The sequence below is a fragment of the Rhincodon typus genome, chromosome 5, assembly GCF_021869965.1.
Source record: "Rhincodon typus isolate 14 chromosome 5, sRhiTyp1.1, whole genome shotgun sequence".
NCBI classification, from domain to species: domain Eukaryota; kingdom Metazoa; phylum Chordata; class Chondrichthyes; order Orectolobiformes; family Rhincodontidae; genus Rhincodon; species Rhincodon typus.
The window spans coordinates 31,059,904-31,087,456 of record NC_063336.1 but is presented as its reverse complement, the minus strand read 5'-3'; the positions used below and the strand labels follow the sequence as shown (position 1 = coordinate 31,087,456).

At 40.0% G+C, this 27,553-nt stretch overlaps 1 protein-coding gene across 1 annotated transcript in view; it reads left to right on the top strand.

Moving 5' to 3' along the window:
* Window positions 1-27,553, top strand: part of LOC109928206 (pleckstrin homology domain interacting protein) — a 183,896-nt gene that overhangs the window by 66,571 nt on the left and 89,772 nt on the right. Inside the window, exons 9-11 of the mRNA XM_048596719.1 lie at window positions 10,643-10,743; window positions 16,441-16,511; window positions 26,163-26,263. Of these exons, the coding sequence (XP_048452676.1) occupies window positions 10,643-10,743; window positions 16,441-16,511; window positions 26,163-26,263 (273 nt within the window). The remainder of the gene's footprint in view (window positions 1-10,642; window positions 10,744-16,440; window positions 16,512-26,162; window positions 26,264-27,553) is intronic.

Here is a 27,553-nt window from a genome sequence, read left to right as displayed (position 1 = left end):
CACACACACACACACACACACACACACACACACACACACACACACACACACACACACACACACACACACACACACACCTCCCCCACCGACTGGATTGTCAACACAAATACCACCCTTTCCCTGCTATTTTCAGTTCTGGAGAAGGATCACTGCATTTGAAAAATTAACTCTGTTTCTCTTTCTGCAGATGTTGCCAGATCTGCTGAGTTTCTCCAGCTCTTTCTGCTTTTGTTTCAAGTATTCCACATGCCTTCGTAACAATCAACTTGTCCTGTTACCTTCAAGGATTGTAGACATGCACACTGATGCCCCTCTGATCCTATGCGCTTCCTAAGGGATACCACCATACCACATATTCCCTTGCCTCGTTAGTCCTCCCAAACTGCCTCACATTTTGCTGGATCAAATTCCAATTGTCATTGTTCAGTTCACCTGATCAGGCCCATCTATAGAATCCATTTGTATCACCTGTAAAGTTACTGATTAAATCTTTCACACTCATATCTAGATATTCATGTAACTATAAACAGCAAAGGGACCCTGTGGTATACCAGTTGATGCTTTCAGTCACAAAAAAAAGCTTTGACCATCACCCACTGCCTCCTGCCAGTTTTGTTTCCAGTTTGCTCTGGGTCTCAAGGGCTCTTATCAACTTGACCAGTCTGCCATGTGAAACCTATCAAAAGCCTTAGTGAAGTTAATTTAGACTACATCCACTGAACTACTCTCATCTATTCATTTAGTCACCTTTCCAAAAGAAATCTCAATTAAACCTGTCAGGCATAATCTCCCTCTGACAAAGCAATGCTGACTATCCTTGATTAATCCAAGCACATTGTAAGTGTAGATTAATTCTGAATTTCAGACTTTTTTTCCAGTAGATTCCCTACCACCATTGTTGCACTCTTTGGCTTCCATGCGTTATCTCCTCCACCTTCTTGAATAATGTCCTCCAGTCCTGTAGCACTTCTCCTGTGTCCAGAGCAGATTTGGAAGTTAAATGTTAAGGCCTCTGCAATCTCCTCTTATGTATCCCAGGCAGCAGTGGAAGACAACTCATCTGGTCCTGGGAACTTATCCAATTTTAAGCCCACTAGATCTGCTAATACTTCATCCCTTTCGATTGTAATTTGTTCAAGTATATCACAGTCCCCTTGCCTGATTTTTATACCTAATATGGTTCTTCTCTATTAAAATGTGTAACAAACAAACAGACAGGAACCCAGAATAAATATATTCCACATTTTTGAAGTCCATCATACATAATGTGTACTCATCTCTGGAATATAGTATACATGAAAATTGGCCCCATAGTTTTAATTCTTAGGATACGTAATCACGATAGCTACCAAATTATGGTTCTTACAAAAATTTGACCAGAGAGCAATGTATTATTGTATCAAATGCAGGCTGACATATTTAGCTGGATGGAATCTGGATCCAAAATAAGAGTTTTACACATTAAGCAAAGGTACTTAGTTGTATTATTTTAATTTATTCAGAGAAGTTGTGGGTATTTGTTAGCACTGTTAAAAAGCCAATTTCAATGATGGATACTAGTAAACGATCAGAACACTTCTGAAGTACATTATTTCTAATGACAATTTTGGTGAACTAACCTTTACAGAGTAAAAATTAGTGAATATTTTTACTTGCCTGGTAAAAGCTGCTAACTGCTATGGAATGATTGCCTAGCAGCATTTTTCACTGATGACTGTGAATTCTGCAAGAGCTGCTTGACATTAATGGGAAAACTGCAAATGTTTCGACAAAGTGCATTTCTTTTAGCAGATATAATAAAAATGTTAATGTGCATCCTGTGTTCCTACAGATAGAAAAATAACATGAAACTGAAGGTCGTGGAGTTGCTAGATTTCCATGTATTTGAAACAGTAACGAGCGTTTTCATTTATTCAATTTGATTATAATGTTTACTGTTTGCAGAATAGGAATATATTTTCAGAGTTAAGAGCATTTTGTTCCACTTTGTTAGTGTGCCTTTATGGTGGATTGTTGAGACAAAATTTTGTCTACCTACATACTAAGTAACTCTGTGATTCTATGAATGTGAAATCAAATATTCTTAGTAATCTCAATTACTTTCTGATTGATTTGATTCAACCGTTATTGATTTTGCCATCTAAAACTTGATACCAGAACATTAAATTGACAAGCTATAAACATTTAAAAATAAATTTAGTACCAACTGAAATTTTAAATAAAACAAAGCACACTGCAAATGCTGAAATTCCAAAATGAAAATGAAAGGGTTTTGATGCCATCTGTGAGCAAGAGACAGAGTTAATTGCTCTGATGTTTGCATAGAGGGTGGTAGAAAAATTCTGGAAATCCCAGGGCGATGAGAACACTGCCAAATTTAACAGCAGGGTCTCATCATCATTTTGTTCCCCTTACAACCGGGTAGATTGAAAGGCTGCCCAGCTGCCAGGTGGGAAAACTGGCAGCTGACAACCTCTGCCGGGGTCCAGTGGGGATGTTTGGATTGGCAATTGAGAGGGAAGGAAATTGCAAAGATTAAGGAAGACAGCAATTGGAAGAAAGGGAGCAAAATATGGAAGGTTGAGATGGAGATGGTGGTGGACTGGCAGTTGTTCAGGCTGGAGGATTGAGGTCATGGGCACTGGGGCAGGCAACTGATTGTGGCAGCAAGGAAGTCTTTGCACAAAGAGGCAAAGTTTTGGGGCAGTGTTGTTGCCGTGCTGGTGCGATAGTGGTGGTCATGTGAGCACTGCTGTTCCTTCAGGCCCCATAAGAAGTGCTGTAAATAGCATTTTATTTGGCATCAAACTGCAGAAGTTGCCTGAGCCATGGGAAACGCAGCTGCAGGTGTAGATTTAAATCAGACTTCCAGTGTCCTGTAGGAACCTGATTTAAAATTGATAACGAAGTGCCTTGTTTTTCCAAGATGGGTCAAATGCATGCCATTTAGCTAGCAAGAATGCTGCTAAGTACATAGATGGTGGGCTGGGAGTTCTATTGTGTAATTCTTAATCTTTAATATGGCTGCCTCCCACCCTCAATCATCTTGAGGTTGAGGCTGACTCCAAACCTTCAGTATGCTTCTGCAAAGGTGTTAAGTGAGGCTTGAAGATTCTCTTCGGAGAGAGTAGGGCTGACATTGTCATCAGTGAAGTGAATTTCCACAAGCAAGGTCGATGTTGTTCTTTGATTTCAAACGGACTGGAATATGAAGGAAATGTTTCAGAGACTCCCTGAAAGGCTTCCCTCAAGAAATGCAGCGTTGATGTCAAGTTGCAGGAGACCGTCATTCAGAAGAAACTGACTTGGATAAAGCTCCAGCATGAAGGGATGCAATTCTTAAAAAACACCTGTTGGCAAGACAAAGTACTGAAAAGGAACAGGAGAAAGGAATGTTGGCGATTTCCCAGAACACCTGCCAAATATGTTGTCAGAGATGCAGGTCAAGGATTGGGCTCATAAGCCACACAAGGACCCACACAACTCATGACCAGTGATGTGGAATGGTGGACAATCATACTTGTTAGCGAGTGACTATTGATGATGATGACGATCAGTCTTGGGATGGAACGGTTTTAATATAGAGCCCAGATTTTCTAGTTAATGTCTAATTATAATACATGTTCTGCTATAAATGTTAGATATTTTCTTTAAAACAGGCTGCTTTTTAAACACGATGCCGTTATCCTGTTGCTGTTAATTTTGAATGTTTAAAGCATGTTTCAGAGCTGCAGAGAACTTGGGAGAAGGAAGTACACTCTCAGTCATTTTAAAACTGTACAGAGCTAATTTTGTATATTCACATGGAGTTTGTATGCCAAGATGATAACTATGGAAGAGGTAGGACCACTCGAGGATAAAGGAGGGAACTTGTGCTTGCAGGCAGAGGATGTTGACAAGATCCTAAATGAGTGCTTTGCTTCGGTATTCACCCAGGAGCAGGATATGGAGGATTGTGAGATTAGTGTGGAACATATTGATATGCTAGGGCATTTTGAGATCAATAAAGAAGTAGTGTTGGGTCTCTTGAAGAGTATTAAGGTGGCTAAGTCTCAGGGCCCAATGGTATCTACCCCAGGTTATTGAGAGAGGCAAGAGAGGAGATTGCTGGGACCTTGACCAAGATCTTTGTATCCTCACTAGCCACTGGAGAGGTCACGGAGGACTGTTGAGTAGCTAATGTTGTTCCTCTGTTCAAGAAGGGAAATAGAGATAATCCAGGAAACTATAGACCGGTGAGCTTCACATTGGTGGTTAGGAAACTATTGGAGAGAAGTCTTATGGATAGCATTTATGCACATTTGGAAAAGTATGGCCTAATTAGGGACAGTCAGCATGGCTTTGTGTGGGACAGGTCGTGTCTTACTAACTTGATTAAATTTTTTGAGGAGGTGACAAAGGTGACCGATGAAGGTAGAGCAGTGGATATTGTCTGCATGGATCTTAGTAAGGCTTTTGACAAGGTCCCTCACGGTAGGCTCATCCAGAAGTTTAAGATGCATGGGATCCACAGTAACTTGGGCCGTTTGGATTCAGAATTGGCTTGCCCATAGAAGGCATAAGGTAGTGGTGGAAGAGTGTTTAAGCTGGAGGTCCATGACTAGTGGTGCTCCACAGGGATCCGTACTGGGATCTCTGCTGTTTGTGATATATATAAATGACTTGGATGAAAATGTAGATGGGTGGGTTAGTATGTTTGCAGAAGACACAAAGATCGGTGGAGTTGTGTATAGCTTAGAAGGTTGCCAACGGATATAACAGGACATAAGTCAGTTGCAGATGTGGGCAAAGAAATGGCAGATGGAGTTTAATCTAGATGAGTGTGAGGTGCTGCACTTTGGGAAATCAAATGTTAAGGAAAAGTATACAATTAATGGCAGGACCCTGAACAGCATTGATGTGCAGAGGGATCTTGGAGTTCAAGTCCACAGCTCCCTGAAAGTGGCCACACAAGTAGAAAGAGTGGTGAAGAATGCTTACGGCATGCTTGCCTTTCTTGGTCGGGGAATTGAGTACAAGAGTCAGGATGTCAAGTTACAGCTTAATAAGACTTTGGTTCGGCTACACTTAAGAGTATTACATTCAATTCTGGTTGTCACGTTATGGGAAGGATGTGGAAGCTTTGGAGAGGGTGCAGAAGAGGTTTACCAGGATGCTGTCTGCATTAGTGGGCATGAGCTGGAAGGAGAGACTAGAAAAACTCAGTTTGTTTTCCCTGGAGCAGCGGAGGCTGAGGGGAGACTTGATAGAAGTCTATAAAGTTATGAGATGCATAGATAGGTTGATGGTCAGAATCTCTTTCCTAGAGTTGAAATGCCTAATACTTGGGGGCATGCATTCGACGTGAGAGGGGGAAAGTTAAGAGGAGATGTGAAGACCAAGTTTTTGACAGAGTGGTAGGCGTCTGGAACACACTGCCAGGAGTGGTTATGGAGGCAGATACGATAAGGGCATTTAAGGGACTTTGACATGAACATATGGATATGCAAGGAGTGAAGGGATATGGACTGAGGGCAGGCAGAAAGGATTAGTTTCATTTGGTGTCATATTTGGCACAACATTGTGGGCCGTAGGGCCCATTCCTGTGTTGTACTGTTCGAAGTTCAATGTTGTTCTATTTCCTTTTATTCCAGCACAAATGCTGTAATTGAGTATTTAATTAATCTTATGCATGTCTGAATGCACAATGAAACTGAATGTCTCATTAAACCAGTAATGGATACTTCACTTGCTCCAGGTATTACTAAATCCTAAAATTAATAAATAGTAATAGAATGATGCAGTATGGAAGGAAGCGATTTGGTCCCCTCATACTGTTCTATCTTTTGTTAGAACTACGCAGTTCTTTAAAATGTTGCTGTTGAATCTGCTTCCACCGTTCAACAGGTACATTCTTGATTACAGTGATTAGCTGTGTTAAAAACAGAACCATTTTGGAAAAAGGGTCAGAGGCAACAATCTGAAATCTGCCATATAGCTTAAAGCAGTGACTGAAAGATGTTTCCAGTAGTGGGAGAGACTAGAACCCGAGGGCACAACCTCAAGAGTGAAGGAACAACCCTTTAGAACTGAGCTGAGGAGGAATTTCTTCAGCTGGTGAGTGGTTAATCTGTGGAACTCATTGCTGCAGAGGGTTGTGGAGGTTGTGGAGTGTATTTAAGACGGAGATGGATAGGTTCTTGATTGATATGGGTATCAAAGGTTACAGGGAGAGAGCAGGAGAATAGGGTTGAGAAGTATATCAGCCATGATTGAATGATAGAGCAGACTTGATGGGTCGAATGGCTAAATTCTGCTTCTACATCTTATGGTCTTTTGGAAAAGGACAACATGTAACTGGTGTAAGAACTGGTTACCAACATTTCAGTGCCTGGAAATGGCTTCTCCTAATTATTCTTCTATTTATTATTTATGGACAAGCTTTGGGTATTTCAGAGGGGAGTTATCTGATGCAGGATGCCTAGTCTCTGACTTGCTTTTGTAGCCAAAGTACTTAACATGGCTCGTCCAGTTCATTTTCTGATTAATGGTAATCCTCAGGCTGAAGATGGTAGTAGAGTCAGTGATGGTAATGCCATTGAATGTCATGTGCTGATTGTTAGATTCTCTCTTGTTAGAGATGGTCATTGCCTGGCACTCTATTCTGGATAGCCATTTATGGAGGGAGTGTTGTTGGCTGCAGCAGCTTGACCTGTGCTTTTCAGAACTTGAGTAACAGCCGGTACATTATGATGTACCTGTGAGAGGCTGAGACTTAAGTGAGTAGCACATTTGTAGATGTAGTCATCCCAGAGCTTCAAATGCTTGGAGTGTGCGAATGTGTGACCACCAGGCAATCAGAAATGGACAGGTAGTTAGTGTAGGAGTTCTCTGATGACATCCCACTTTGCATGCTGTACTTCGTTTTGAATTCTGATGCAGTTGATGTTCATTTGGGGAGTGTACACACTGCCAAATCCAGCCCGGCATTTCTTCATGGATGACGATTTTAGTAATGTTGTATTCACTAATTGCAGACTCATTCATCATGGGTCAGATCTATCTAGGACCAGCAGATTCTCTCTCAGTGGCTGCAAGTGAAAGTGTGTTCACAAGTTGATCCATCCTTCTTTTTTTCTCTTTCATGCTGACTCAGTTTGTGGCATCTCCAGACATTATAGCTCACCACCTGTACTTCCTATTGGCAATGCTTGATGTGGCACACAGTGACGAACCCCTTCGAAAAGTCTTTGAAATAATTGCATGGAACTCCTTTCCAGTGGAAACCTCTCCATGCAACACGATCAAGGGCAGGTGACTGGCATTAATCTTGACACCATGACCCATACACCATAGTTAGTTTTGCAGGAAGATGGCCTTAATGCTCTTTTTGTCAGCTCTTTCTAGGACTTCAATATTTCTGAACTGATCCTGTCAGCAAATCTTGAAAATGTTGCAGAGGTAATGCTGATGGAAATGATCTAGAAGCTGTACATGTTAGTAATGCAGGACCAGCACAATACAGTGGCTTTGTACACTGGTTACATTGTCCCAGTTAAACCAGAGTAACCCAAGTCAAACATAGACACGCATAGGAATTCCTAGAGGCATAGTTCTCAACCCATAATGCAATCAACAAACATGTAGAATTGGATCCCATTTATAAACCCATACAGAACAAAACGGGGAATGACACTACTCACCATAACAGACCAGACAGTATAAATTCCAAACATCATCGGAGGCCTCACTGATGATGTTACCTAGCATAGTAAAGAAACGTCTGAACGAAAACCAGCCAGCTCAGTGAGCAAGTCAACAACCTCACCCACAACCCGTGCTACAAATCTTTGCTAAAACCTTAAATTGTCACCTCTCCCACTTCTCATTCTTTCCTAATTTTCCTGAACAGTTTATGTCCAAGATACTTAATACCCAGTTCTGCCCTTACTCGAATCAAGTCTCTGTTATACATAGTATTTATACTAGCAATCTGCACTTGCAACTCCCCAATCTTATTTACTACACTCCAAAGATTCATGTATATGCACAGTAACCTTGATCTAGGATTTATTACTTTCCATCTTACTTTGATTCTATGTATTAACTTTTATTTTCTGTTCTAGTGCTACCTATCTCTCCCAGTGTTTTGTGCAACTTGGTATTATTTTCTGATATTATCTGTTCTGGTTCCTATACGGTTGCTGAGCTAGTTTAAACCCTCCCCATCAGCACTAGCAAAACAATCTCCAAGGATCTTAGTTCCAGCTCTGGGTGCAGGTTTTTCAGCCTGTTTCGGCCAGCACTAGTCCCAATGTCCACCGTTTTAGCTGCACAATCGTTTGTCTTGTCCTTCTATTTCTGTACTGTCTTGCATGTGGCACTGACATTAATTCAGAGATTACTATTTTTGACATTCTACTTGCTAATTTTCTATCTTGCTCCTAAATTCTGACTACAGGACCATATCTCCTTTTCTTCGTAAGATGTTGGTTCCAGTGAGGATCTTTCCCACTCAAGCTGCTCCATCCATTCAACAATATCCTTGACTGTAGCACCAGAGAGGCAACACACCGTCACTATCAGCATCACCGTCATCACATTCATATTTGTGGCCGCAGAAACATCTGTCTGTTCCCCTAACTAACAAACCTCCTAACTATCACTATTGCTGTTCCTTTCTTTACCCCTCTTGTACAGTTGAACTGTTCATGGTGCTGTAAATATGGCTCTGAATACGCTCCCTTGAAGAACTAGTGCACTTGTCAGCTTTGAAAACGGGAAACTGATTTTTGTGTACAACTCCATAGAACTCTTGTAGAACCTGCCTGTTTCTCTTGAGCTGCCTTCCCGTTCTGCCTCCAAGACTTTAAGTTGCAGTTTCACTACCTTTCTAAATGTACTATCCAAATAACAGTCAGCCTCATGGATGCACCACAGTGACTCCAGCCAATACTTGAGCCCTGAAATCTGGAGCTCAAGTTTCTGCAGCTGGCAGCACTCCCTGCACTTGTGGTCATCCAGGATATTGGTAGGGTCCATGACTTTCCAAAAATTGCAGGCCACGCATTCCACTTGACTGAGCTGTGCTGCCATGTTTTAACTTCCCTCAAATTAACTTTATTCTGCTTTTGGATTACTTCTATTACTTTATTGTATTGGCTGAGACTTCCCCTTACCGGATGTTTCTCGACTGTATCGAGTATGCAAATGGTGATGTTTCCATGTGTCTATTTCCCTTATCCTTTGAGGTGGTATGGGTCATACGTTTGGAAGGTGTTGTTGGAGGAACTTGGTGAGTTATGGTAGTGCACCTCAGAGATGGAAAACACTGCAGCCACTGTGCTTCACTGGTGAAGAGAGTAAATGTTCCAGGTGGTGGATGTGGTGCCAGTTAAGTGATGCTTTGTCCTGGATCGTGTCAAGCTTCTTGGTTGTAGTTGGAACTGCACTCACCCAGGCAAATGGGAGTATTCTGTCACACTGGTGATGTGCCTTGTAGATGGTGGACAGGCAGGGGGGATGGAGGTGTGGCCATTGAATTCCTAACGTCTGATCTGCTCTTGTAACCACAGTATTTATATGCTTGTTTGGCTCAGTTTTGGGTAAAAGGTAGCCCCAGGATGTTGATATTAGGAGATTCAAAGGTGGTAATGCCTTTGAATGTCAAGGGCTGATGATTAGATTCTCACTTTTTGAACACGATTATTGCCAGGCACTTTTGGGACCTGAATGTTACTTGCCGCTTATTAGCCCAAGCATGGATATTGTCCAGATCTTGTGTATTTGAACACAGGCTGCTTCAGTATCTGAGGAGTCATGAATTTGTGAAGGTTGTTCAGTCATCAGTGAACATCCCACGTCTGCCCTGTGATGGAGGTGGTTGGTGAAGAACATGAAGATGGTTTGACCTGAGGACCTCCTGTAGTGATGTCCTAGGGCTGAGATGGTTGACTTCCAACAACCACAACCATTGTCATTTATGCCAGGTGTGCCCAAATTGTTGCTCAGGGTCCCTGATATCCTACTGTCACATATTGCCTTAATGTCAAGGACAGTCGCTCATGTCACCTCAGTTCAGCACTCGTCCATGCTTGAACCAAGGCTATGACTGAGAATAGAACCTAAACTGAGTGTCAGAGAGAAAGTTACTTTGTTGCTGGTGCCATTTGATAGCACATTGATAACTTCTTCCATGACTTTGCCGATGATCAAGAGCAGATTGATAGGGTAGGAATTGGCTAGGTTGGATTTGGCTGAGTTTTCTTTTAAAATCCTTCCAACCTTGATACTGGACCAATTCTGGTGTTCCACTGTAATCTTCACAGCTTCACAGGTAATTTGGACTGTCCTTAACTTTCAATTCAGTGTAGCGCAAAATGATTTATTTGTTCACACCATCGCTGGTCACAACACTTCTTCCCTGCCCCCTGAATCATTGGTTGTATTATCAGTCAGGATGTTGTAAGCTGAAAGTGCCCGAAAATGATGGCAGCTGGATCATTGTTGGGTAGCTAGTCAGAAACTGATTTGCCTTTATAGCTGGCCCACGTAATCACCTGTAGCTATCAAATGTTTCCATTGATGTTCATAGCACATTTTGACAGTAAAATGTGCTTTAACATGTTACCCAGTACTAACTTATAATGTTGTTGCTTTTCAGTTTTCACCAATGTGCACTGGCTCTTTGAGGTTCCTGTCTTCCACAGGGGCAGATGGTACAGTTTGCTTCTGGCAGTGGGATGCTGGCATGTACAAATTTAGGTAAGTTCATGAGCTTTACTTTTAAGGCAAATTATGTTATGTGCTTCATAGTTGTTAAATATTTTGGAATTTTATTTAGTGTCTGAGTTCTGCAAAACTTAATGATTTTGATTTCATGCATTATTTTAAAGCTGTTTTTGCTGACATAATTATTGAATTATCCCAATATGAATTGAACAGTTTCAGTAAAAAAGTACAGGAGGCCTTTTCATTTGAGAAATTCAGTTTTTTTTTGTTTGTTCAAGGAATGTGGGTGTCGTTGGTAAGTTCAGCCTTTTATTGGCAGTGCTTAAATGCACCTTGAGAAGGATACTGATGAGCCGACCTCTTGAAAACAGATCATTTCAGAGGTCAGTAAAGAGCTGACCACATTGATGTGGGACTGCAGTCAAGAATGGCAGATCTCCTTCCCTTAAAGGCCATTAGTGAACCAGACAGATTTTTACATCAATCAGATAGTTTTATGATCATTATTGCTGATATTAGAATTTTATTCCCGATTTAGTTCCTCAGCTGACAGGTTTCAATTTGAAATTTTAATCTTTGGATCATTAGTCAAGGCTTTTTGGAGTGTTGTCCAATATCAGAACTATTATGCTACCATACCTCCTTTAAAAAAAGACCAGAGGGACTGGTGGGCAGCAGTTAATGTCCCTTTAAATGGATTTATAGTCTACTTTGGAGATGGCTGATCCTAGGAAATCACATATATTGGGAAATGTGCAACACAATTCAAAATCAAAGTCAAAGGACTGTTGGATGAATATTATTTTATTCTATTAAACAGGGAATATTTTGAACAAAAGTACATCCTGCCGTCATCCTCAAAGAAGGAAAAACACAATTTGATTTCCATTCTGAGGGTGATAATTATGCACGTGTTTGTTTATTTGTTTACCGTTTCATAAAATACTGTGCATTCATATGAGGGTACAAATTAGCGCTCTTCATCATGTTCTTGTAATTATTTTCAAGCTGCATGAATGCACTATTTCTCCCAAAAAATGGATATACATTTGAATCATCTAAATGGAAATAGTAAATGTATTCAGTCTGAGTGATGCTTCCAAAAAGAAACTGAATGAGAAATGGCTACCTTCCAACATGATTTCATCCCATAGTATAAATTCAAAGGCAACTGAGTGTGATTTGGCTGAGATTCCAACTCTAACTTTGGTATAGAACATTATTAGTCACATAACATGAGGTTTATAATTGTTTTTGAGTTAAACATCCTTTCCCTTTTGAACAGATGATAACTTAGCTATTTCATATCCAGTTCTTACAAACTGTTTACTGTTATGTCAGAACATGAAGATAATTTGTCATACAACTTTTATTCTCATGAATGGTGTGCCATCACTGTTATTCTGTTATTTGCTGATATTCTTGTCCCATTATATTCTCACAATGACCCTGATAATACTTTACAGATGGAAATTAAGGGTATGAGAAATTAACATGTACATGTTAAAATGGTGGGTGGTATAGGGATAAATTTCAAGTACGTTCATGGACTTCTGACTAAGTTTGGGTTAGAATGTTTGGAAACCAGTCAAGAAGGTAACTTGGGTCTGCACATTTCATGAAGACCAAAATGATGAGCATTTGCACTTGGAATGAAGGATTTTTTTTTAAAGAAAGCATTTCCATTCTCAACCAAGTCAATTTCCAAGTCTGTAGGGTATTTTTATTTGAATTAAATTATCCTTGAGTAGTTTCATAAAGGTTTACATCTCAGAAGGATGTTGGTTAGTCCACTATATTTGAGCTGCTCCATCTCCATCTTAAATGGAATAAAATCAATAACTTAAATTAATATTATATTTAAATGGCATTACCATTGCTGAATCTCTGCTATCAAAATTCTGGAATTTACCTTTGAATAGAGACTGAACTAGATGAGCCACACAAACACTGTGGCTAAAGAACAGGCTGGAGACTTGAAATGGTGTGGTGATTAATTCACCACTGCGTCCCCAGAGTCTGTCCACCATCTATAAAGCACAAGTGAGGAGTGTGCTGAAATACTCCTCCACTTAGCTGGTTGAGTGTAGTTTCAGCAACAGTCGTCACTATCCAGAATGATGCAGCCTGCTTGAATGGTACCCCATCCAACACCTTCAATGTTCACACCCTCTACCACTAATGGACAGTGGCAACAGTGTGTACCTTCTGCAGGATGCACTGTAGCAGCACACTAAGGTGCACTCAACAGCTCCTTCCTGACCATGACCTTCACCACTTAGATGGACAAAGGCAGGAATTGCCATCACCTGCAAGTTCACCTCCAAGCCACTCAGCATCCTAATTTGTAACAATATCACCATTCCTTTGCTGTCACTAGGTCAAAATCCTGGACTTCCGTCCAACAGCACTGTGTGTGTACCTAAGTCCCATGGACTGCAATTGTTCAAGAGGGCTCAGCACCACGACTCCTAATTCCTGAATACTCACGAATGCAGACCAGGTTGAAATTTTCCAAGTTTCAAAATGAGAATTTGGCTGGGTTGAAATTTTTAATACCTACTAATATGTTCGACAGTGAACACGGATAAACCTATTTGAAGAGTTCGTCACAATGCCAATTAATCAACATCCAAGTTTGTACAACAAGCATTAGTGTATTGAAATTATAGTAGGCACTTAATTCAACATTAGTTTCTACAGCAGTGTTAGTTAATAAACACTAACATTTATCAATATAGTAAAAATATTTAAGGCACAGGTGTAATTTAACATTTTGCAATATCTCATCAATAGCCAAGTTATTATAGATTTTAATTAGTTTATGGTTCAGTGTTGTGCGTGATTTAATGATTTGGATATACCTGTATTACCTGCTGCATTCCTTCTGGCTATGCAACTGATCTCAGGTTCAAAATACCTCAGTTGCTTTCTCAAACTGTGATGATATGCCACAATCCTAATAATCATCCTTGTGAATTTATACTTCTTCTGTTGAAGTTTACCAGTGAATAAGTATTGCTTGAATATTGAAATTTCCATAACTTGCGATTCAACTCTGAAAAACTCAGCATTTTCTCTTTCTGGCCTGAATTGATTCTGCTAACTGTTTTGAGACTTCTTTGACTACAGTTTCCCAGCACTCCTTTTGAATATTTGATTTGATTGATTGATTGATTGCTGATTTATTTAGTGTGTTCTCTGGCCTGATTTGCTGTTTGTGGCTGAATGCCTTTATCTATCTTGGCAACTGAAAGAGGTTTAATGAACAACCTAAAGTTTTCTAAATGTCACTGAAAACCCCCCTTTTTGTTTGAGCTTTACAGTCCAATTAAGAAAGTTTGGTTGATTGTCTCTGCCCCATCATATGTGACAGTCAAGTTTTGATAGACAAGTATGTTAGAAATTATGGATGATCAATTTTCACATGTTCAACTGACACAGATCATTTGATCCATAATCTTTAAATTTATCTGTTACAAAATCCAGACTTTTAAAGCTATATCTGCTAATGAATGGATGAGATGCCTAAAGAAATTTGGTCTTTTTTTAATTACCTGTTCAAGCTGCTGTTGACCATGTTTATCATCTTTGCTTTGAGAATGATGGCACCCATCCATTTGCCTCTGAATGTTTGCTTGCACATGGAGCTGACTATCTCAATTCCAGTGTTACTGTCTTTTTCAGAGTTTCATAATGTGAGCCAAAGTTTCCAAAAATTCTCAACGTTTTGTGAAACCGCTGGTACAATGTATACAGGTTGCATAAATTTGATTAACTTGTGCAACTCTAAATACTTGCTATTTTTCCTTGGTTTGTTCAACTTGGCACTGAGTGAACTGCCTCCTCCTCTAAATTATTAAATGTGCTTAGTTAACTCAGTGCGTCTTAGCTGTGATGTGAAGCAAATTAATGTAATGATGCTAAGAGAGTGATTCATGGAACCAGCTCTTTATTACTTGTGTAGTTGTTGAATTGGTATTGAATCTAGCACAGGGACCATGCTGCCATTTGTCTCTGCTTCTGTTGTAAACCAATTTGGAGTATGATTTCCAATTAGACTTTGTGTGTTCATCTGTGTTTATGCACGTGTGTCTGTGTCCATCTGTGTGTGTGTGTACTGTCTGACATTTAAGGTTGTGGTTTTGATTTTTGATTTACTATTTATGTGCGAATCAGGGTCACTCACTAGAAAAGGAGCAAGGTTTGTTGTATAATATAACATAACATTAAAGTCACCACTGTCCTACTGGAACATGAGCTGCTCTCTCATTAGGGAGGTATGGTGGGTGGTGATATAAGCTGAGAGTCACCATGCCTTAGGTGAGGGGAGAGGTTGAGAAGGAGGGTCCTTCACGGTAACCTCAACTGGTGTGGAAATTGAACCTACACTGTTGGTGTCATTTTGCATTACAAACCAGACATCCAACTGAAACAACCAACCCCTAATGTTATAACATAATATAACCCAGTTCTCAAAATTACTTATTACAATATTAACAAACAGCAGAACATTGTCTAATGGCTGCAATATCATCTAGTCAAAAACTAAAAGGACCTTCATGTGTGGAGAAGCAGTTTTTCAATACACACTTGACAGGGAGTGCTTCGAGCATATAATGATGCATAAGATAATATCCATCATTAATAACTTGCCATTTAGTGTTGTTTTCCTGTTGAAAAAGGATCTCAAGGACTAGATTCTGCTGGAACAGTAATCCTATTGATGGAAGTTAGAACATTGATCTAACATTTTAATTATAATTCCTTTGAGCTGAAGATACTAAAAATGTATCTGTTCAGTAGATTAATCTATTTACATGAAATACTTGTTTTGGGAGTACATCAGACAATATTTGTTGATTGTTCAAACCTAACAAGACTTACTGTCCTATATTGTTACAGTGTGTGATAGATAGATGTTTTGTTTGTTCTTCTTCTACAATTGCTGTATGAGCAATACATAAAATTCACTTGTTTCTAAAAGGGCAGTTTCTTTATTTATTTTATTTGCAAGCATTTAATTTCATGACTATATTTTATCAAGACATTTTTTAAGGACTATATATCAAACTTTTGTTTTCTTTCATATCATAGAATCCCTACAGTGTGGAAACAGGCCCTTCGGCCCAACAAGTCCACACCGACCCTTGGAGCATCCCATCCAGACCCATATCCCTAAAACCCACCTAATCTACACATCCCTGAACACTACGGGCAATTTAGCGTGGCCAATCCACCTAACCTGCACATATTTGGACTGTGGGAGGAAACCGGAGCACCCGGAGGAAACTCACGCAGACACGGGGAGAATGTGCAACCTCCACACAGACAGTTGCCCCAGGCTGGAATCGAACCTGGATCCCTGGTGCTGTGAGGCAACAGTGCTAACCACTGAGCCACTGTGCCGTCCCGATATGTTGTACTAAGAGACTATTCTCGTATTAGCTTCAAAATGCTATTTTATTAGCCTATTAATTAATACAGCCTTAGTGATTAGTTTGATATAAATGTGGCATTGGTTTTCAAAAGAATTCTCTTGTCAGTCAATATTAATTATTGTTCCCATTGCCAAATTTTGCTTTGAATAATATTAAATGTCAGATTAAGGAAGAGGATAGTACTTTTCAAAGTAAATGGAAAATGTTTTACATATTAGTTTTAAAATGAGGTAAGTTGGTAAGACCACAATTATTCTAAATTTTTTTCATCACTCTTTTTTCAATACAGCCATCGGCCAATTAAATTTACTGAGCGACCAAGGCCAGGGGTTCAAATGATCTGTTCTTCTTTCAGTGCTGGTAAGTGCCATTGCAGATTTTAAAGGTTAAAGGCTGACAGTAATTCTTTTATATCTTAGTGTTAGTATGTGTCCACTAAAGCAGGACATATCAAACTTGGACGAGTTATTGGCAAAATGCTGGAAGAGGTTGTGAATAGTATTGTCAAATGGCACTTGTTCAGGAAAAAAACTGTTCATTGATCATTAATTGGGTTCTACCAGGGCCACTTGGCTCTTGACCTCATTACAACATTGGTGCACACACAGACAAAGGAACAGAACTTCAGAGCTGAGATGATTCTGACTGCTTGTCTGCATGAGTGCTGCTTCATAATATTCAAGAAGCTTGAAACTATCCAGGACAAAGCAACCTGCTTGATTGGCATTCTTCCACCATGATGCACAGTGGCAGCAGTATGTACCATCCACAAGATGCACTGAAACATTCACAAAGGCTCCTAAGACAATACCTTCCAAATGCAACCTCTGTTGCATAGAAGGGCAATTGCTGCAGATACATGGGAGTACCATCACATGCAAGTTCGCCTGTCAATCATGCATGATTCTAACGATTTCTTAAGTATTGCTTGGTTAAAATCTGGAAACTCCCTTCCTAACAACATTATGGTTGTTCTAACACTGCATGGGCTGCAGCATTTAAGAAGATAACCAGTGAACACCTTCTTCATGGCAGTTAGAGATCCACAATAAATGCTGTCCAATCAGCCATGCCAACATCCTGTAACTTCATTTAAAAAAACCTTAATTTTAAAAACACACTTTTTAACAATGTTCTAACTCTAGAAAATTTAGGCTGTTGCGGTAATTTTTTTTCTAGAAACTGTAGACCGGTGCTTGGTTTCGAGTGAATACTTCTATCATTTAATTTTTACTTTTGTTGCTGAGGCTAATGCAAATTCACTTAATGGAATATTGAAAGAGATGAAGAGATGTTCATTTTAAATCTGAGATAGGTAATGCTTTTGCTTGACAAAAAGTTAAGGGAAATCGGCCAAAGGTAGGTATGTGGAGTTAGGCCACAGATGAGCCATGATCTCATCAAACGGTGAAACATGCTCGAGGTGCTGAATTAACTACTCCTGTTCCTACGTTCCTATGAACCTTGAGATGTTTCATTCTGTTGAAGTTGCTACATAAATATGAGTTGGTAAAGTGTTTGTTATTTCATCCCCTTTTCCTTTTATTTATTCATTTGTGGAATGTGTATGTGGCAGGCTGGGCCAGCATTTATTGCCATCCCTAGTTGCCCTTGGGAAGGTGGTGGTGAGCTGCCTTTTTGAATTGCTGCAGTCCAACAAAACCGTTAGGGAGGGAATTCCGGGATTTTGACCCAGTGACTGTGAAGGAACGGCGATATATTTCCAAATCAGGATGATAACTGGCTCGGAGAGAAACTTGAGGGTGGTGGTGGTGCCGCCCTTGCCCTTCTAGATGGAAGTGGTCATGAGTTTGGGAGGTGCTGTCTGACAATCTGTAGTGAAGTTCTGCAGTGCGTCTTGTAGATAGTACACACTGCTGCTACTGAGCATCAGTGGTAGAGGAAGTGCATGCTTGTGGATCTAGTGCCAATCAAGGGTACTGGATGGTGTCAAGCTTCTTGAGTGTCACTGGAGCTGTGTTCATCCAAGCAAGTGGGGAGTATTCCATCACACTCTTGAGTTGTGCCTTATAGATGGTAACAGACTTTGGGGAGTCAGGAGGTGAGTTGCTCACCACAGTATTCCTAACCTCTGACCTGCCCTTGTAGCCACTGTTTTTATATGGTGAGTCCAGTTGAGTTTCTGGTCAATGATAACCCCCAGGATGTTGATAGTGGGGGATTCACTGATGGTAACACCATTGATTGTCAAAGGGCAGTGGTTAGATTGTCCCTTATTGATGATGGTCATAGCCTGGCATTTGTGTGGCACAAATGTTATTTGTCACTTGTCAGCCCAAGCCTGGATACTGCCCAGATTTTGTTGCATTTGAACATGGACTAATTCGGTATCTGAGGAGTCACGAATTGTGCTGAACATTGTGCACTCATTGATGAACATCCCCACTTCTGACTTTATGATGGAGGGAAGGTCATTGATGAAGCAGTTGAAGATGGGTAGGACACTGCCCTGAGGAACTCCTGCAGAGATGTCCTATAGCTGTGATGACTGACCATCAACAACCATAACCATATTCCTGTGTGTCTGGTATGACTCCAACTAGCAGAGAGTTTTCCCCCGATACCAATTGATTCCAGTTTTGCTAGAGTTCCTTGATGCTACATTCAGTCGAATGCAGCCATGACGGCAAGGGCTGTCACTCTCACGTCACCTCTGAAATTCAGAGATAACCAGGCGCAGAGCTGGATGAACACAGCAGGCCAAGCAGCATCAGAGGAGCAGGAAGGCTGACGTTTCAGGCCTAGACCCTTCTGCGCCTGGTTATCTCAGATTCTCCAGCATCTGCAGTTCCTGCTACCTCTGAAATTCAGCTCTTTTGTCCATGTTTGAATCAAGGCTGTAATGAGGTCAGGAGCTGAGTGGCCCTGGTGGAACCCAAACTGGGTGTTGCTGAGCAGGTGCTACTTGATAGCACTGTTGATGACACCTTCCATCACCTTTACTGATGATCGAGAATAGACTGATGGGGCAGTAATTGGAGGGGTTGGATTTGTTCTGCTTTTTATATACAGGACATACCTGGGTGATTTTCCACATTGTCGGGTAGATGCCAGTGTTGTAACTACTGGAACAGCTTGGCTAGGGGAACGGCAAGTTCTGGAGCACAAGTCTTTAGTACTATTGCCGAAAATTGTCAGGGCCCGTAGCCTTTGCAGTATCCAGTGTCTCAACCGTTTCTTGATTTCATGTGGATTGAATCGAATTGGCTGAAGACTGGTATCTGTAATGCTGGGGATCACTGGAGGAGGCCAAGATGGATCATCCACTCGGCACTTCTGGCTGAAGATTGCTGCAAAATCTTCAGCCTTATCTTTTGCACTGATGCGCTGGGCTCACCGCCAGAAAAGTGCGCTGCTCCATCTGTGGACCAATTTCTACTTGGGTCATCTGCACATTGAATACAATTAGTGAGATGACAGTCATTGAATTAATTTTCTGAGGTTGTTAATTTCTTCTGTATAGAAGGTGGAAACTATCAGCTCTGCAGAGCATTATCTGTTATTCACAGATAGTTTTTGTTTTTTTTTGAAGAATAAATATTCATCAGGACCAGTGAGTGACTTCTGCTTTGGTTTTGCTGAGACCATTTCTGGTGTTCTTATTGTTAATATGATTACAAAGAACTTGTATCCAATGGAGGGAAGTTTGCTGTTGTGTTATGATCCCAGCTGATGATAAAACTGGACAAGTCTGATCCCAGCTGAATGCTAAAACTGAACAAGTCAGATCCCAAAATAAAATCTGTCTTGATAGACTATAAGTTTTACTTTTTGCAATTTGGTTGCTATATTCACAAGAGGCTGGCAATGTACTTTTAATAAAAGACATCAAAAATTACATAAGGAGAAAAAAAGTCTCAAACAATTTTATGCTATACATGAACTAATGGAAATGTTGTCATTACAAATATCAGAAATAAACATTCAACCCTTTTACCTTCAACAACAATCTCACATATACTCAAACCTTAGTGAAGAGTTATCCCTGTTTTTACTTTCAAATTCTTTCTTCGTGGCTGCCCTTGGTTCCTTTTAATAAATTTGTACATTTACCTGATGTTTTAGTTAATGTCTCTTCACAAGTCCTTCAAACGAACTGACAGTATAGCTCAATTATTTTTTTAACATAGACTGCCTAAACTCTACTTCCACAGCCTTCAGCTACTGAAGCTTTATCTTACTAACAGTAAATTCGTCATGGTGGCTTTACAGCTCTCACTGCTTTGGACACTGCTCAGCTAATAGCTCCTTTGCTACCATAGACCTGTCTTCTCTAACAGAAGCATGCACACTACTAACCTTCTGGGTGGTTCTTTCTTTCTGAAAAGAAGCTATCTCTGTCACTATCTTTTCATGTCATAAGACACCTTGTTACTAGGCAACAAAACAGCCAATTTTTAAAATCTCTTCTGCCTTTTTCTCAAGCACTAAACTACGCATTCTCAGGTAGAGAATCCCAAAGTTTCACCATCCTCTAAGTGAAGAAACCTGGGCTCATATCGGTCTTAAATGGCCTGCGGTTTATTCCGAGACCATGTTTCCGATTCTACTCACTAGCCAGTGAAATTTCTTGTCCACATCTACCCTTTCACATCCTAATCAGAATTAAGTAAGTTTCAATGAAATCACCTCTCGTTCCTCAAAACCTCAAATTTGGGCCTAGTTTATTCTGTCTCTTCATAAAATAATCCTGCTATCATAGGGATTAATCTGGTAAACCTCCATTGTATCCTGCCTGTTGCAAGTATATTCTTCCTTAGATGAGAAGTCTAAAGCTGCACACAATACTCCAGGCACAGTCTCACCAAGCATCAATACAATTGCACCAAGACTTCCTCACTTTAAATCCCATTGCAATGAAGGACAAAATACCATGTATCTTTCCAATTGCTTGCTGCCTTTGCATGATTGTTCTTATTTTCTCTGTTTCTCATTAGCTTTGCTTAACTTTTCTGTTTATTTTTCCTTTAATTTTTCAGTATGTTCCATCAATAAACAGAGAATGTTTGGGGAAGATTCAAGCAAAATTTTAGATGGATTTTGAAGTGTTAGTGGAAGGAGGGAGGGATTTGGCAAAGATGATGGATAACAAGTCACATTAAGCCAGTCAAATGGGTCACACTTTGGTCTCATTGTCTATTGTATACCTTGGCATGATTTTCATGTTAGAGGCAGAAATCAGGAGTTTGGGAATTTTCTCAAGGCATGTTTCCTCTTCCTGGCCTGACAGTGCCTTCCTATGCTATTTTGATAGTGAAGAATTGAGGGTGGACTGGAGTCAAAATTTCTGACTTCAGCAGTAGGCCAAGGTGGAAACAAAGGCAGGCTGATGATGAGGCACAGGATGTGAAAAGGCCTGCCTCTGTCACTGAGTTATGGTCTCAGTTCTGGAGATGGGTGTGAGGTCCCCTAATCCTCCTTTCATTTGGTTTCACCATCCTAACCCCTCACAACCCTACTTCTACTCTTATTTCTCTATAGTAATAATGCCCCATAATAATATTGAGAAGTCTTTGAGAAGCTCATAAAACTGTCAAATCTAAACAGATTACTTCAATGTGCATGTTTAAAACAAAAACAATAATTCTCTTGGCAAGTCATAAATCTGTGGGTACAACTGAGCTCTCAATCGACTTGAAAGATGTGTCAAGCAGAATCTATTATTTGGTTTCAGACTTGGCCAGGTTTTCCAAAGTGAGTTTTAATAAGGAACTCGGAATGAGATTTTGTTGGACAATCATTAGCAAAACCTCCAAAGCTGAATTCAGTAAAACCCTGATGTCAGCCAAAAACTCAGACATCTGTCAAAACTTTGAAACAATTGAACAATGGTTGAGCTGAACTTGAAGGAAAATTCGAAAGCAAAGGGACAGTTCACCAAATCAAATCTAAACTTAACCATTATGCAATGCAAAATAGATTTTTTCCCTGGGAATAATAAACTCTAATATATCTAAAGGCCTTTCCATTTTCATAATGTGGTACAAGATAATAGTTAAAATACCTTGTCCAAACAAAACCCTACTGTCAAACTCTACTTAAAATATATATAACTTATGATGCAGCATTTTATTTTGATGCGAAGTTGACATGTCCTTTTGAATGTATGCTTGAAGTCCTGAAAGACTCACCTCCAGAACACAGCTGGCAATGTTGAGACACCTTGATGTGTGGTTACAGACCACCCACTTATATCAAACCAATGAAAATTGCCATGATTGAAATAGAGGCCAGAAATTCTGGAATCAAATGCTCCCTGCGATTTTTAAAAACCATGTTCTGCAATTTGCTTTTGTATTGAGACCGGAAAATCCAGCTCTGGCCTCTGTCTTCTGACTCAACTGTGCCAAATCTTTATCAGTCCTCTTATTTCCTTATTTCCCCTACACTCTCCAACTTTTCTTTCAAATAAGTATCTTCTACATCCTGTACTAAAGATCATAAGAATTTTTTTAAAATTCACAGGATGGAGGCGACACTAGGTAAGTTAGCACTTGCCCATCCCTAATTGCCCAGAGGTCAGTAAAGAGTCGACCACATTGCTGAGAGTCTGGAGTCACGTGTAGGCCAGACTGGGTAAGGATGGCCGATTTCCTTCCCTAAAGGACATTGGTGGACAAGATGGGTTTTCCAGCAAATGGCAACAGTTTCACTAGAGTCCTAACTACAGATTTGTTATGGATTTCAGGTTCCACCAACTGTCATTGCGGGTTTTGAACCCAGGTCCTCAGAACACTACCCAGGTCACTAGATTAATATTCTAGTGATAAAAGCACTAGGTCATCGCCTCCCCTTAGAATAGGACCAGGAGTTTGCTATGTTGTCAGTGGAGCCTTGAATATTATTTAATGAGTCATCGCTGTCACATAGCAAAAACAGTTACAGTTTACCAACCTGAAGATGACCCATTTCATGGAATCCCTATAGTGTGCAAGCAGGCCTGTCGAGTTCACACCTCCCCTCCAAAGACCATCCCACCCAGACCCACCCTGCTTCCCTATCCCTGTAACCCTGCAATTCCCATGGTTAACTCACACATCCCTGGACACCATGGACAATATAGCATAGCCAGTCCATCTAACCTACATATCTTTGGACTATGGGAGGAAACAGAAGCACCCAGAGGAAGCTCATGCAGACACTGGAAGAAAGTGCAGACTGCATACAGACAGTTGCCCGAGGCTGGATTCAAACCTGGGTTCTTGGCTGTGTGGAGTAGCAGTGCTAACCACTGAGCCACCGTGCTGCCCACAGGCTCTCTATTTCATGTTAATAGCCGAACCTCTACCCATGCAAATGTACAGCATCCAATAACGCAAGCTCCTGCATGTGCAGTCAACTTTTATGTCCTTCTTTTCTCCATATCTTTTTTCCCTACTATGACTTTATTTGTACTTCCTGCCCAGTTCTAATGTATTTGGTTGATATTACCCTCATCACAACCCTGCTATATTGTTCCTTCTCTTTCCTGACAAACAACAACAGTTTCATGGTCATCATTAAATCCTTAATTTCAGGATTTGTATTGAGTTCAAATTCCTACATCTGCCATAGCAGGATTTGAAACCAGGTCGCTAGAACATTACCTGGATTAGTAGTCTAGTGATAATACCACTGTCAGGAAAAAGCCAGAGCAGATTGGACTTGAACCCAGGTCTCCCAGATCGGGATAGGGACATTACCACTGTGCCACAAGAAGGCCTTCCTCACCTCCCCTTACCAGCTTTAATGTGTTTAATTTAACAAATTAGGCTTCCTGTTTAGAAATATCACTCAATTGTTTTCTGTGGCTAATGCAAAGTAGTTCAACAAGCTAAACTATAAATTGAATGCAATGCTTATATTTTACTCCATACCAGTTTAAGATTTTGTCCATGCTGTGTTCAGAGGGACGCAATCATAAAAATTTAGCAATCTGCGCATCTAATTAAAGCTTTGAACACTCTTCAGCTTCTGAAGACGGAAATAAATGTTATAAAAAGCAGCATCCCCTTCCCCTTCTGCACTTAATTTCCACCTGCACTGAATTCCCAAATTAGCATTGAGGCCTTGTCACACTGTGTACAAGCAAAATCTACTTTTATAGATGATTCTCATCCAACTTGCAACTGCTAACTCAGGTTCCTGCTGTAGTGGTTAACATCTATTCACTTTTAGCTCAGTGACAGATACCTACCATTGCCAGGGAGTTTTGTTAACTAGGCTTCTAAACTAGCTTGCCAGATCGATTCTCATCTGTACCAAATTCAGAAATAGCATTTGTGCCTCATTCTACTCAGGCTTTGTCATAGACTTGTGCTACCAGACTCACCTATTCCCTTTCTTATTATATCCTCACCCACCCTATTCTGCAGTTTGCAACATTTCTCTGCTGCCTTTGTTTCTCTTTCCCACATTTCTCAGCTGATTTTTTTCATTTTCTTTCCTCTTCTTTTTCTTCCTTTGTTCATTGCCTACATCCTTACTCCTACCCTTCCTTTCAGGTTGATGTAAATCCTTAGTTCAAGTTTGAACTCAGAAAATAGCAATTTTGATTCAGCACTAATTGAAAAATTCTCCAATGCTAATTAACCTCTGAATGAATTGAATTCGAACTTTTAAAATTAGAGTTCCAAGGCTGGGGAGCAGTGATTATCACTTGGTTGTCTTTTGAGATAAAGATAATCATGTCCATCCTTTAGGACGTTTGGTAGGGTTCTGCAAGATGTGCAAGTGACTCTTAAAGCTGAACTGGGACTGGAACATTGTGCTGCAGACAGGATGGGATCTCACAGATGATTGAGCTTCTCTCCTTAAATAAAAGCCAAAAGAACTGCGGATGCTGTAAATCAGGAACAAAAACAAAGTTGCTGGAAAAGCCCAGCAGCCAGAACTGTTCTGAGGAAGGGTCACCAGACCTGAGACGTTAACACTGTTTTTTCCTTCACAGATACCGCCAGACCTGCTGAGCTTTTCCAACAACTTTGTTTTTGAGCTTCTCTTCTTGTTTTCTATCTGCCTCTGATATGCATTTGCTTCAGGCCTCACCCTTTATTGGTTGTACCAGTTGCTGTGAATTTGGGCAGATATCTCCAGAATCTGGCTTGACATCACAATTCATGAACAATGCCTTCACATTGTACTTGTAACTTATTTTGTCTCTAATTTTTCCTGCTGCTGCACAGACCTTTGAGGTCTGTGCACAAAGGCAGCAGAGAAGTGAATACGCCCACATTTTGATCAGTGTGTGCGGAACCTCTGAACAACTGCTTGTAATACTTTCCTATGACTGCCATGAAAGCAGATTCAAACCGCCCATAGAAGTGCATAGTTAGTAAGCAAATGTTCTGAATTCTGGCTGCATAACCAGCCAGCTCAGTTGTGATTATCTCAATATGATGTTGATGCTTGGCATACTAGCTTGGGTGAGCACCTCAGTATCTGGCATGTTGTTATGGTTGTTAAAAATTCACTTGCTGTTGATTATACCAGCTCTAACTTTTTGTGACACATTTAGTGGGGTCTTGGTATGCAACTGCACCAACTTCATGCCATGGTAATGATTGCAACATGAAGCACAATTACAGGACATATGGAGGAGTGGATATTTCTGACAAAAAAAATCCTGATTTTCACACTTGACTGCTCAGCTACAGATGCTAGAGGTTGTCAGAGTTTCTCCAATATAGCAGTGATACTATTGGTCTCATCCTCATTATCGCCATGAAATTCAGAATGGAAAGTGACCTCTTCTGCATAAATCGTGTCATCATTTAACGTTACATTGTGTGAAGGAAAAGGGAGATAAAAAGGATATTTAAAAAAGGCTTGTAAATCTGATTAGGATGCTTTGCTCATTCTGAGTGTAAAAGTCATACTGAGAGCTTATTTCTGCATGTGCACTTATCTGTATGTCTTTGTGAGAAAGATGACAACTAAACAAAACATCTTCAAAATATTAGTCGTATGTGTATAATGTATGCCTACATGAGTCTGTCTCTTTTATTTCAGGTGGAATGTTTTTGGCAACGGGGAGCACAGATCATATTATAAGAGTTTACTACTTTGGGTCAGGGCAACCTGAGAAGATTTCAGAGTTGGAATTTCATACTGTAAGAGTCTTTATTTTATAGGAATGTTAGATGAATTCTCATGTTGGAAAGGAAATGAATGGCATGAGCGTGAAATAATGTAATGAAATATACTAATTGTAAAAAATGATAAGTGTTAAAATCACCATTATTAAATATGATCAAAGAATCTTACAACTGAGAAGGAGACCTTTTGGCTTATGTTTGCTCTTTGGAAAAAATGCCCAATTTAGTCTCTTACTAAGCCTTCATTTTTCATAACCGACCTAATTTGTCATCATCAAACATGTGTGAATGTTTTGTGAAATTGCATATGGAATCTGTTTCCACCACTGCTTCAGGTGGTATTTACCAAATTTTAAAAAAACAATTTTGTGAAAAAGTTACTCCTAATTTGCTCACTTTTGGCCATTATTTTGAATCTATGATAACTGGTTACCTCCTTGCATCTCAGAGGAAGCCGTACAATTAGTAAGAAAGTATCAAATCCCCTAACAAATTTGAATACCTATGTTAAGTCCTTAAGGAAAAGAATTCCAGTTTGTCCAATCACTGCACATAATTTAAGTCATTCGTCCCCAGGAAACCTTCTCTAATTTTCTGTGTACACTTCCTAAAATAAGGAATTGCACACAATACTTGAGTTGAGGCCAAATCTGTGATTTGTAAAGAGCTAGCATGACTTCTTGTTTTTATTTATTTGGAGCTGCTACTTACAAATCCAACTAAATATCTCATGAGCTTTCTTAAGTACTTTATCAATTTGCCTTGTGACCTAAGATTTGTGAATATGCACCCACAGATTTCTTCGCAATATCCTCGTGTCAGCACCCTTAGGAATAGACTGTGTCTCCACATTGTTTCTTCCAAAGTACATCACTTCACATTATTGACTTTAAATTGTATTTACCTCATGTGACTGCTTATTTCATCTGCCTGATTTTGATCTCCTGAAACCTGACACTGTCCTAGCAACTATTTACAATGCTTTCAAGTTTTCTCTCACATATTTTGATATTGTGCTCCCTATACCCAAGTCCAATTCATTTATATTTCACTGATAAAACAGTAATCAATAGTCTATTACATATTAGACTTAGTGTGTGTTGTACTATTCAGTTTCGAATTAATTCTAAGCTCCTATATCAGATTCTGTTAATGTGAAAAACAGTAAGAAAGCGGTCAGTAAGTGCAGCACAAGTTCCACCTGTGGTGCATTGGGCTGTTAAAGGAAGCGTGGTTAGAAGATGATTAACCTACTTGTTCTCATTTCAGACCTGGGGCCAGAAATAACTGTCTAATCAAGCCAAG